Genomic DNA, 13196 nt, shown 5'->3' on the forward strand with positions numbered 1-13196 from the left:
CATTTGTGCAGAAAATCGCGAGGTAATGCATTTTGGGAGGAAAAATTAGTGAGCGTACAGTGCACACAATAGAAAGATGCTGAAGGATGTGGATGAACAGAGACACATGGGGATGCACACACATAATTCCTTGGAACTCCTATTGCAGGTAGATAATTTGTTTGAAAAAAACGAGGGGGAAACAAATCAGTCAAAATCTAAATCAGAAAGGTTGTAGCCTTTAATGAAACAAAGTGAATCGCATGCTTACAGACCTTTACAAGGTGAATGAGGAACAAATATTTGTGTTTCCTCTCTCCAAGATCATTTCTCACCTGATAAATCACCCACAATTTGACCCAACTCGATTCATAAATGTTCTTGTACTACAACAGTATAAAACCATAAACACAGACACTATAAAATTATTTCTGTACTTGGAACTTTATTCTGATTTGCTAAATATCACAGTTTGTACATAAAGATATCAAAAGCAGAAAAATAAGCAAAAAAAACCTCTGCATAAAAGAGTAGATGGACACTCATAAAACCATTTATTCATTAATAATTCATTGATTGCGAAGGGCTTTGAGACTTCCTGGTAATGTGTTAAAATCGCTCTATAAAATAATTGTTTTTCCCTTCTATTCCTTCGGAGTGCACAGGTATAGAACCGGCAGCCAAGCAATAATTAGAGTCACAAGAATGAATATTTAAATTATATATTCTTCAAATTCACAATCATAAAAGACTCAAAAGAAATAAAAATACAGCAAGGATTGTGGGAACGGATGATTATCACATTTTGATAGATATATAGAACACCACTGGCAAATTTATTTTATACATTACTTAATAGGGATAATTACATGATCCAGTGTTCCCAGGAAGCACCAGAATGTGGAATCACTCCTAATGTGCATATTTATAAAACATGACATTTAAAAGAAATTGTTTTTGTAAAATGTTATCCAAGTTCGCATTGGAATAATTTTAAGCATTTAAAAGGTTTAATATCTTGGCTCAGTCTAGTACATACAACAGATATTGTACATAGTATCAGTATTAAAAATGTATAGTGCACAGATTATTATGTATATATATGGTAGTTATTCATTTATACCCATGGTGCTTTTTTATATAGAAACCTGGATACATAATATAAATCTTTCCTGTCCAGTTGAAATAATTTATCCTATGGGTAGCCCAAGATATGTTTTGACTAACACTTGGAGTTAATAAAAGGTGAAACTATTTTGTTTCCAATCTTGCAGTAACAGCTCCAGCAGCATCCAACATTCCTCACTCTCATCAATATATTCATTTTTTCCAGCTTTCAGCTGATTTTAGGATTGCCCATTAACTGGTACAAATGAACCATCTATCAGGAGGCACACCTCATCCTGGTCAGCACATATTTCTGAAGATATGGAAATATCGATGATGTGTTTATTCAGACATTTCCAATCAGAATGACGGAGTTGACACAAATGTGTGAGAATTTTGGGGCGGAGAAGGTGAAGGAAAGAGATGGAAAGAGGGGAGAGAAAGCAACAATAATTTCTCCAATAAATTATTACAATGTTAAATCCCTACTATTGCTGATAGTAGCAAATTTGCCAAGGATTAAAACATAAATTCAGAAAGCTTAATTTGTACTAATTGCAGCTACATTATTCAATGAAAGACCATGGGAACGAGTCAATACACTTACACTTAATGTCAGTCAGATTTACACATTCAGGAGTTCAATGGGTGGTGGCCTTAAAGGGATCCTTCCTAGTGTGAACTTCTTTGCTTCAAACTCTCGTAGGTCATCTGCTGAGAGCTCTGTCCGGGGCGTATACAATTTATCACATCCACTGACCATGTTATTGTTTGCAGAAGTGTTTTGGGGCTGAGATACAGGTACTGCAGTGCCCCCAAAAGTATTTGTTGTTGTTGCTGCAGTGCCCCCAAAAGCATTTGTTGTTGCTTTTACAGTGCTCCCAAATGCTGAGGATGTAGGTGCAGAGGTAGATGCAGAACTGCCAAAACCACTGGAAGCTGTTGAGTTGCTTCCAAATGGAGCAGAGCTTCCAAACACAGAGGTACCGGGAGTAGAACTGGTTGCAGGAGTACCAAACACAGCAGAGACTGAAGCTGCTGTGGTAGTGGGAGCTCCAAATGTAGATGTGTTTCCAAACGCTGAAGAGGAAGGAACTGGTTTGGTTCCAAATCCCGACAGAGGAGGAACGGAAGGTGCTGAAGAGCTTCCAAACCCCGAGGTTGCTGTAGTATTTCCTAATCCAGCACTGGGTTTGAAGCTAAATGCGTTGCCGCTTGCAGTGCTCGAGGCAAAACCTTTGGAAACAAACAAATGTGAGTAAGACATGCAGTTTCGGTAAACCACCATGGAGGTAGATCTCGCAAATCGCATACAAGCTCAGGATTACTTTACTTAAAACCTATTCATTAGTGTCACAGGTCACACAAAAAATTGGCTTGGGAAACTAAGCAAGAGAAAAATGAGAGTGTCTCACAAATAAAAGTTCCAGAAGTTTTATTTACTTCAACAATACTTGGTGCAGTTCACATAATGTCGAAAACCTGCCCTTTTCTTAACCAATTTAGAATCACCCTTAAATAGTTTCAGTACAGCACTGAGATGAGTAAACTAATCTACAATAGCAAAGAATAGAAGCATAATTTTTATATATGAAAACAGTGGTGGAAGCAGAATCTGTAACAGCTTTGAAAAGAGAAGTGGATAAATATTTGAAAAATATTTTTAAAAAGCTATGAGGAGAAAGGATTAAATGAATAGCTCTTTGAGAGCTGACACATAAGTGATGGGTCAAATGACCTACCTCTGCTGTAAAATTCTATACTATACTTCCACTGCAAATTAGTTTACTTGTGTTAGTGCGGTTAGGCTTTGTGCCACCGATGAGTAAATTGATAGGCAGGCCCTTTTTCTGAAACAAACAATATTCCTACCGTACATTAATATCCATGTTAAAATCCACCTATAATTCCTTAATGTTTTGGTTTAATCTGCCCTGATCCCCTTGGAATATATTCTTCCCATCAGTGGCTATCTGGTCACGTTGTTAAGTATCAAGGACAAGTTTTATTATATACTAGATGCGTCTCCCCACATCATGTATGAATGATGTAAACTGCACAGATCCACAGCAGGCCCCCACACAATTCCATGAGTCACAGACCCCAGCATTAGGTTAATTTTAAACATTTTGTTGCAGAAATATTGTTGTATTACTCAGAAGGATAACTGTGACTCCGTTTTTTTTAGTACAATAAACTTCTTATAAATTCATATCTAACCAGTCAAAGCAGGTAAAAGAAGCACTAGCATGGTGACGAGAGACACAGTAAATTTTCTAGCTTTTTAGTCAAGTGGCAGCTTGTAAATTGACACAAAAAATTAACACCATCACTTTTCAGCAATTAACAAAACCCATAAGCTTTCTATTTTACAGAAGTACAGCACATTTATTGCTCAAGCTTTTCTATAGGGATAGTACCTGAACTCTCACCTGATGAGCCAAAGGTTGAAGTTTGCACTCCACCAAATCCTAGTGCAGCTTTCTGTTGGTTAGGCTTCCTCAATTCAGTACTCTGGAGGAGCAGAGAAAGAAAACACAAGCTATACTTCAAAAAGTTCCTCAAATAGAAGAAATCGTAATAACAGACTCCACTTATGCTGTACTGGGGAATTATTTTCCTACAATAAAAATAGAAAATGCTGGATAATACTTAGCGGGTCAGACAGCATCTGTGTAGAGAGAAACCGTGTTAACGTATCAAGGCGATGACCTCTCATCAGAACTGGAAAAAGTTAGAGAGATGTAACAGGTTTTAAGCAAGTGCAGGGGCAGGGAAAGTGGGGAGGGGAGGAAAGAACAAAAGGGAAGGTCTGTGATAGGGTGGAGGACAGGAGAGATTAAATGACAAAAGGGATGATGGTGCGAGACGAAAGGGAATGGTAATGGGACAAGTAAAGGAACAAAAGATGGGTCTAGAAGAGGTGTAAATGGGAATAGCAGAATCATCAACAGCTGTCGCCAAAAAAAATGGGGGCAGAGGTTATGATCTGAAATTGTTCAACTCAATGTTGAGTTCAGAAGGCTATAAAGACTGCAAAATGCCTAATAGAAAGATGAGGTGCTGTTCCTCAAGCTTACGTTGAGCTTCATTGGAACAGTGTAGGAGGCCGAGGATCAAGAGATCAGAGTGGGAGTGGAGCAGAGAATTTAATTTAGCCTGAAGAATGAGTTTCTCAGAATTCAGTACAAGACTAAAATTCATGAACGGTCATATAGTGATGTATGTGGGAAGCAGAAAAGTTCACAATACTGTAGTTGGGAAACCTTTTCTAAGGGTGGGATTAGAGCACATTGTCACAGCAGAGAGCGTTTAACTCTACATCTGGTCCATGCAATATCAGAACCGGGAATGGTCAGGTGAGAAAAGCAGAAAAAGTGTTCTATTACACAACAGTGAGGGTTTGTACCTTGATGTGAAAGAGAAGAAAGAAAGAGGTGATTATTCCAAACTTGCAGTAAAGCAATGGTTTGGTACTTCAATGTGCTACGTCATAAAATAGTTGACGGTATGATCATTCATCTGAGCCACAGATGGCAAGTTCCTGATCTCAGTAGCGTGGTCAGTGGGATTCTTTTTCTTTAAAAAAAAAAAAAAAACATTTTGAGAAGTTGATTCACTCAGTGTTAGATTGGTTTAATATGGTGTGTGATTATCTGCACACTACAAAAAAATCATTTACAAAAAATAATTAATTGATCAAAAAGTACATTTAAGGGTGCAGTGGGCACTAAATCTGCTAGTGACCAGTTTGTCTCCAGTATTGGAAAGTCTACTTCTGCTTATAATTAAAACTTTTCTATGAAAACTGATTGCTAGGATTAGTTAACAACTCCATTATCATTCTATCTTGTGATTATCAGGATGGTATAAGGTGAACTAGATGGACCGTAGTCTTTTATTCTCCAGCAATTCCTGTGCTCCTATAACTCATCTTGTTAACTGACTGGAACATTAAAGTGGAATCATGAAAAACAAAGTTAATTTCTTCAAGAAAATCCTATTGATGCTTTTTAAAAAAAAATCATTCATGGGATGTGGGTGTCGCTGGCGTGGCCTAATTGCCATCCCTAGTTGCTCTTGAGAAGGTGATGGTGAGCCGCCTTCTTGAACCACTGCAGTCCGTGTGGCAAAGGTACTCTCACAGTACTGATAGGGAGTTCCAGGATTTTGACCCAGCGACAATGAAGGAACGGCAATATATTCCCAAGTCAGGATGGTGTGCGACTTGGAGAGAAATTTGGAGGTGATGGTGTTCCCATGCGCCTGCTGCCCTTGTCCTTCTAGGTATTAGATAGTTCTATTGTTAACAACTTCTACAAATAATTTTAATTAATTAATTTGATTACTGTTTTATACTAAGTATAATCTTTCTTTACATCTAGTGTTTTTATGTTACAATTTATTAATGTGGTCTTCAAGAAAAGTTACATGCCAAAGCCATCTCGTCTCAGTTGGTAGCATTCCCACCCGTCAGAAGGATTTAGGGTCAAACCCCACCCTAGGACTTGAGCACATAGTCTCGATTTACATTCTAGCATTGAGGGAGCAACTGCATTGCCAGAGATGCTATCCTTTAGGTGAGGCATTAAACCAAGCCTCCAGGCACCTGTTCAAGTCGACATTAAAAAAGGACCCTTGGCATTATTCGAAGAGGAATACCGGATTCTCCTAGTGTCCTTGCCAATATTCCAACTTTATCAAACACCATAAAAAACAGATTAACTGGTCATTCATCTTGTCATTGTTTGTGGGATCTTGATGTGTAGAACAGCTATGGCATTTGTCTACATAAATAGTGATTTCACTTCAAAGTAATTAATTGTATGCGATGGACTTTGGGTCCTTTTTAAAAGGCATGATAAAGTGCTACATAAACGCAACAGCCCGGATTTTGCAGTCAGTGGCGAACGAATGGTGCTCGCCATTCATTGCAATTACACTTGCCCACAGACATTGTGGGGCTTTTTCACTGCAACTTGCGGGTATTAGAAAGCCAAAAGAACACGGCGCCTTCTACAGGGGATCCGGGACCTGTGTGAACAGGGCAAACAACTGTGTATCTCTTTAACCAATCAGATTGGAAAATCCTTACTGAGTCTAAACCAGTAAGTGCAAGTTAGAATATTTAATTCAATGTAAAATCATGTACGGAAAGCAAAGTAACAAGAGGGAAAGAAAGATGGGATTAAGAGAGAGAGCGATAAAAGAGACATAAAGGAAAAGTATTTTATAAAATTTCCAAAATTCATAAAATCTGAAGGAATGAGAATCCACATTTATAAAAGTAAATTTTCAGTTCGAGACGTGTTGTTTGGCAGTAATTAAGACTTAGCACACCGTTAAAAATTCATATACACCTGAAGGGATAAGACCTAACTTTTTCTGGTGTGTTTAGTGGGTACGTACAATAAGTACCACAAATTCACGCCCTTCCATGTATGTGAATGCCGAGTCGCTCAGCGAGATATTGTTATAGCGAAGCTTGTGGAGGAGCTGGGCAACTCACAACAGCTTCCTGATTTCCTCGTTTAACTGTGCATGTGCGGATGCCAGAAACTGCTATTTGATTTTCTCCTTAATAACAATGAGGGCTGATAGCCTCACCATTATTCTTACCGCCAGTCTCTTTCTTTCTTACATTTTAAAATGACATACATCTAAATCAATCCATGTTTTTTCCACAGATAACATTTTTTCCAACAGCTGATTTTACTTTACACTCGTGAGTTTTCACTGTCTTTTCCCAATCACAGCTTACCACTGAAATTCTTGCAGATGAATTTGGCTTCTTTATTTCAAGCATCCTGTTTCTCTGTTGATTTGATAACTGTCTAATGGAATCCACCTACATCAAAATACAGCAAATTAAAGAACATCTCAGAGTAACAATTACAAACTTCACATTACACATCACTTACTTTAGATTCAGTGAATAGCAGTATGAGCACAAGATCGGCTGGCAGCCATAATTTTTTGTTTCTTGTTTATCTGCAGTATTTTAAACATCTTTTTATTTTACAACTATTGGAACTTAGGAAAATCCAAACTGAACTGAACAACAGTTACGTGAAACGGAGTAATGACAACCTGGGACTTTTGCACCGCTCTGCCATTACCCTTACCGAAAACAGTTCGAAGGTAATGATCATAGCTCCGCCCTCCCTTAAAATCAATGGTGATTACAATGTTTCTGCATTTAAGCCAGTTTTCATGCTCCTGCCATTTAGATTTCAAAATAGTGACACTGCTAGTCCAGCAGGGGTGTGATTTATTGCTCCAAGATTGGATTTAAACTCCCAGTTGTTAACAATGTATTACTGTTGCATAGATTAAACAAATAGTATCTTTGAGTATCCACTTTCTGCATCTGGGATTTTCAATTTTAATATTGCCGCATCATGGGCTGGATTTTGATACTGGAGGCGTGACTACAGCTTTTGTGGCCAACCCACTCGATTTTCACTTGATTGACCTCCAATAGGGGGCCACCCGGCAACAGGCGACGTCACAGATTGACATTTCATCTGGCAAGAGCTTTTGACAGATGAAATATCAGCGTTCGACAGCTCTCTGAAGCTGTCAAACACTGACAATCTCTACTCTAAGTTAATTCCTTCCTCTCAGGCTGATTTAGAGATCTCTCCAGAACAGAAAGCAGAATGCTGCAACTTTTGACAGCTCGCGGCCATTCTGCTTTCTGTGCCGGTGAGATGAGGGACTCCCGAGACCTGAAGGAAGGAAGGCTGTAAAGGCAAGTAAAACTTCTTTAAACACTTTACACACACCAAACACACTTACCTCTGCACTCATGCACCCGTCACTCACCTGAACACCAGACATCTTGAACCCTCCAAGCCCGACGGTCCGCCTTGCTAACTTGGCGTGGTTTGGAGCCGTCGGGAATCCCACACTTCAGGGATAAAAATAGGGATTAGGCTAAAAACTGCCTGTTAACAGGCAGTTAATTGGCACTAATCTCCTTCCCACCTCAGGGAGGCGGCTCCCAGCACAGGTCGGGTATCTGCCTCCTTGGAAACTGGCATGGAGGCGGGTTGTGGGCAGGATGGGTTCGTGCCCCTCGACTTCGCGATTTTAAACCCCCACACGCCTCCAAGGCCCAATGAAAATCCTGCCCCAATTGTCCGAAGCCCATTCAATTCAAGAACGTTTTCAGAAATTAAATGATCTCTCTGTTTTCCCCACAATGTCACTAAAGCCATTAACACAACAAACATATACATAGAAACATAGAAAATAGGAGGAGTAGGCCATTCGGCCCTTCGAGCCTGCTCCACCATTCAAAGAGATCATGGCTGATCATCCAAATTCAGTACCCTGTCCCTGCCTTCTCCCCATATGCCTTGATCCCTTTAGCCTTAAGAAATATATCCAACTCTTTCTTGAATATATTTAATGAACTGGCCTCCACCGCCCTCTGTGGTAGAGAATTCCACAGGTTCACCACTCTCTGGGTGAAGAAATTCCTCCTCATTTCAGTCCTAAATGGCTTACCCCTTATCCTTAGACTATGACCCCTGGTTCTGGACTCCCCGGCCATCCGAAACATCCTTCCTGCATCTAGTCTGTTCAGGCCTGACAGAATTTTATAGGTTTCGATGAGATCCCCTCTCAATCTTCTAAACTCCAGTGAGTATAAGCCCAATCGACACAATCTCTCCTCATACGTCATTCCTGCCATCCCAGGTATCAGCCTGGTGAATCTTCACTGCACTCCTTCCATGGCAAGAACGTCCTTCCTCAGGTAAGGCGACCAAAACTGCACACAATACTCAAGGTGCAGTCTCACCAAGGCCCTGTACAACTGTAGCAAGACATCCTTGTTCCTGTACTCGAACCCTCTTGCTACGAAGGCCAACATACCATTTGCCTTCTTAACCGCCTGCTGCACCTGCATGCTTACTTCAGCGACTGGTGCACAAGAACACCCAGGTCTCTTTGCACTTCCCCTTCTCCCAATCTATTGCCATTCAAATAATAATCTGCCTTCCTGTTTTTGCCACCAAAGTGGATAACCTCACATTTATCCACATTATAGTGCATTTGCCATGTTTCTGCCCAATCACCCAACCTGCCCAAATCGTAACTGGAGTTTCACGACATCCTCCTCACAGCTTACCCTCCCACCCAGCTTTGTGTCATCTGCAAATTTGGAGATATTACATCGAATTCCCTCATCCAGATCATTAATATATATTGTGAACAGCTGGGGTCCTAGGACCGATCCTTGCGGTACCCCACCAGTCACTGCCTGCCACTCGGAAAACGACCCGTTTATTCCAACTCTTTGCTTTCTGTCCGCCAACCAGTTCTCTATCCAAGTCAAAACCTTGCCCCCAATCCCATGTGCCTTAATTTTGCACGCTAATCTCTTGTGGGACCTTATCGAAAGCCTTCTGAAAGTCCAAATACACCACATCCACTGGTTCTCCCTTATCTATTTTGCCAGTTACATCCTCAAAAAATTCCAGTAGATTAGTCAAGCATGATTTACCTTTTGTAAATCCATGTTGACTTTGTCCAATCCTGTCACTGCTTTCTAAGTGCTCTGCTATTACATCTTTTATAATAGACTCTAGCATTTTCCCCACTACCGATGTCAGGCTTACCGGTCTATAATTCCCTGCTTTTTCTCTACCACCTTTTTTGAATAGTGGGGTAACATTAGCTACCCTCCAATCCATGGGCACTGTTCCAGAGTCTATCGAGTTCTGGAAGATGAACAGCAATGCATCTACTATTTCTAGGGCCACTTCCTTAAGTACCCTGGGATGTAGATTATCAGGCCCTGGGGATTTATCGGCCTTCAGTCCCATCAATTTTCCTAACACCATTTCCCTACAAATACTGATTTATTTCAGTTCCACCCTTTCATCAGACCCTATGTTCCCCGGCATCTCTGGGAGGTTATTTGTGTCCTCCTTTGTGAAGACAGAACCAAAGTATGAATTTAGTTGGTCAGCCATTTCTTTGTTTCCCATTATAAATTCCCCTGATTCTGACTGCAAGGGACCTACGCTTGACTTCACCAATCTTTTTCTCTTCACATATCTATAAAAGCTTTTACAGTCAGTTTTTATGTTCCGTGCTAGCTTACTCTCATATTCTATTTTCCCTTTCTTAATTAATCCCTTTGTCCTCCTTTGTTGAATCCTAAACTGCTCCCAATCCTCAGGATTATTGCTTTTTCTGGCCAATTTATATGTCATCTCCTTGGATTTTATGCTATCCCTAATTTCCCTCGTTAGCCACGGTTGAGTCACCTTTTTTGTTTTATTTTTATGCCAAACTGGGATGAACAAATTCTGTAGCTCATCCATTCGGTCTTTGAATGTTTGCCATTGCCTATCCACCGTCAACCCTTTGGGTGCCATTCCCCAATCAATCCTACCCAACTCGCTCCTCAGACCATCGTAGTTTCCTTTATTTAAATTGAGGACCCTAGTCTCTGCGTCAACTACTTCATTCTCCATCTTAATGAAGAATTCGATCATATTATGATCGCTCCGACCCAAGGGGCCTCGTACAACAAGATTGCTAATTAATCCTTTCTCGTTACATAATACCCAGTCTAAGATGGCCTGATCTCTGGTTGGTTCCTCGACATATTGGTCCAGGAAACCATCCCGTAAACACTCCAGGAATTCCTCCTCCACAGTATTGTTACTAATTTGGTTGGCCCAATCTATATGTAGATTAAAGTCACCCATGATGACTGCTGTGCCCTTATTGCACGCTTCTTTAATTTCCCTTTTCATGCCATCCCCAACCTCCGCCTTACTGTTGGGAGGTCTATATACCACTCCCACTAATGTTTTTTTCCCCTTAGTATTTCTCAATTCTACCCATACAGATTCCACATCATCAGAGCTAATATCCTTCATTACAATTGTGTTAATCCCTTCTTTAACCAGTAATGCTACCCCACCTCCCTTTCCTTTTTGCCTATCTTTCCTGAATATCGAATACCCCTGGATGTTGAGTTCCCAGTCTTGGCCATCCTTGAGCCACGTTTCCGTAATCCCAACCAAATCATATTCGTTTACCTCTATTTGCGCAGCCAATTCGTCCACCTTATTACAAATGCTCCTCGCATTAAGACACAAAGCCTTCAGGCTTGTTTTTTTAACGCTCTTAGACCTATTAGAATTATTATTTACTGTGGCCACGTTTGATTTAAACCGTTGATTTCTCTGACTGCCACTTTTGTTTTTCTCCTTCCTATCTTTTGCTTTTATCCCTGTTTCCCTTTCCTGTCTCCCTGCTCAGGTTCCCAACCCCCTGCCATTTTAGTTTAAACCCCCCCGAACAGTGCTAGCAAACCTCCCCGCAAGGATATTTGTCCCATTCTGGTTCAGGTGCAACCCGTCCGACTTGTACAAGTCCCATTTCCCCAGAAGCAGGCCTATCAGATAACTTTCATTTAATTATTAATCATTATTGTTTCAATCAATGATGAGCAAATTGATGTACATATACCTGAAAACATTTCAAGCCCATCTACTCGGAGGAAAATCAGCATATCATTATGTAAATTTTTGATGTTCTCAAAGGTTTGCAATCTTTAGTCTCATTCAAGCGAAGTATTATCAGAAATTTTCAAGAAGTTAAAAATTCAAAGTTAGCGTGTTTAGCTCAACTTATGCCCTCATAATGCACAAAAATAAAAGTTAAGTTATTTTATTCCTAGATTATTAATCATTCATAATGTAGTGACTTGGAGTGGTCTGAATTCATAGATCAATCAAAGCAATGAAACTGAAACATCCCGGAAACAGACACTGCAGATTAAAATAATTGTAGATGAAAGTTTATTTAAGAAGTTACATTCACTTTAACACATCCACGACTCAAGATAGTGAACATGCCGTCACTTCAGCTCTTAGATCGGTGCCGAATGCCTGATTCCCCACTATGCTCACTCCAGCATATTCTAATTAGAAAATCATCAAAATTTGGAGCAAGTTAGCAACAGTAAGATTGGTGAGCTAATGGCTAGAATTACGGTGCACGGCACCAATCTTCTTGGTGCAGGAAAATTTGGGCCAGTAAGTCCCACCCCCTGCCCTCATAATTAAAATGTGTGTAAATTTATTTCAATTGATTTACAATGGAGAAAAAGAATGTCATATCTCAAATTAGAGCATTTACATCTTTGCAGAGTAATAAAGTGAAATTATCTTCACATCTCCAAAGCAGTTACAGGTTACTCCATTCTCCTTTTAGTTTTTGGGATCAAATTGTAACATTGCAACTACCAACTATCCACAAGTCTGTCAAAACCAGAATTTGTTTTTTTTTTTTAAATGAAGGGTTTGGAGATGTTAGTGACAAGGATCTTTCAACAGGTGAACTAGGACAGGAATGAAAACTGCTAACTTCACACATCATTTAAGGATAAAATTCACATTTAAAGCCTGTGACTTATGGAGTAGGCTGCTACCTGCGCAGTGAATATAGACTCAGCTGAAGGATCAGAAGTCGGCTTTCTGTTTTACCAGAATATAGAGGCAAAAGCACAACTTAACTGGTGGGTGAGCTTGATTGACTGAATAGTCTTTATGCTTCCACTTCAAATTCTAAAAATTACAATGAACCATAACAACGACTTCAAACGCATATAGTTCTTACATAATTTTGTAAGCTGCCTCCTCCCCTAGTGTTATAGTATTCCAGTCGCAATTCTTCAGGGGAGAAATCCACAAGACCTATAGAGGAATAAAATATATAATGTGCCTTACATATTTCTCAATAACATGATTAAACTTATCCAGTCAAATTATCTTTTGAGTCTGTTAATGCATCAGTAAAGTTTTTACTTAAAGGCCTCAGCCTCTCCCAAAAGCCTTTGATTTGGAGCTTTAAGTTTTTAAAAAAAAGAAAAATGTAGATAGAAGTGAAAAAAGAAAACACGTTGGGATAAATGATTTTCGAAGAAGAAACAAAAAGACACGGAAGCAAAACCAGCACTGTACCTGAGACACAAGCATATTCTTTGGCAACAGAATAACAGGAGAACAACCATTGGCCAGAGGCTTCCCATGCTTCAATGTCTTTTCTTACTATTTCCCTGTAATAAATTGAAAGCA

The 13196-nt window shown here is 39.8% G+C and overlaps 1 protein-coding gene across 4 annotated transcripts in view; it reads right to left on the reverse strand.

Moving 5' to 3' along the window:
• Positions 1-687: 687 nt before the first annotated feature.
• nup42 (nucleoporin 42) overlaps positions 688-13196 on the reverse strand; it is a 32353-nt gene continuing 19844 nt past the window's right edge. For 2 of the 4 annotated variants that reach the window (XM_085988458.1, XM_085988461.1), the window contains exons 3-7: positions 13083-13177; positions 12739-12815; positions 6848-6934; positions 3507-3600; positions 688-2322 (exon numbers count right to left, since the gene is read on the reverse strand). In XM_085988458.1, the coding sequence (XP_085844584.1) occupies positions 1712-2322; positions 3507-3600; positions 6848-6934; positions 12739-12815; positions 13083-13177 (964 nt within the window). In that variant the 3' untranslated portion in view covers positions 688-1711. The remainder of the gene's footprint in view (positions 2323-3506; positions 3601-6847; positions 6935-12738; positions 12816-13082; positions 13178-13196) is intronic. The other 2 variants (XM_085988460.1, XM_085988462.1) reach the window with 2 other exon arrangements.

Source organism: Somniosus microcephalus, chromosome 5 (genome assembly GCF_052327205.1).
Source record: "Somniosus microcephalus isolate GS21.2 chromosome 5, FLI_Smic_1.0, whole genome shotgun sequence".
NCBI lineage: Eukaryota > Metazoa > Chordata > Chondrichthyes > Squaliformes > Somniosidae > Somniosus > Somniosus microcephalus.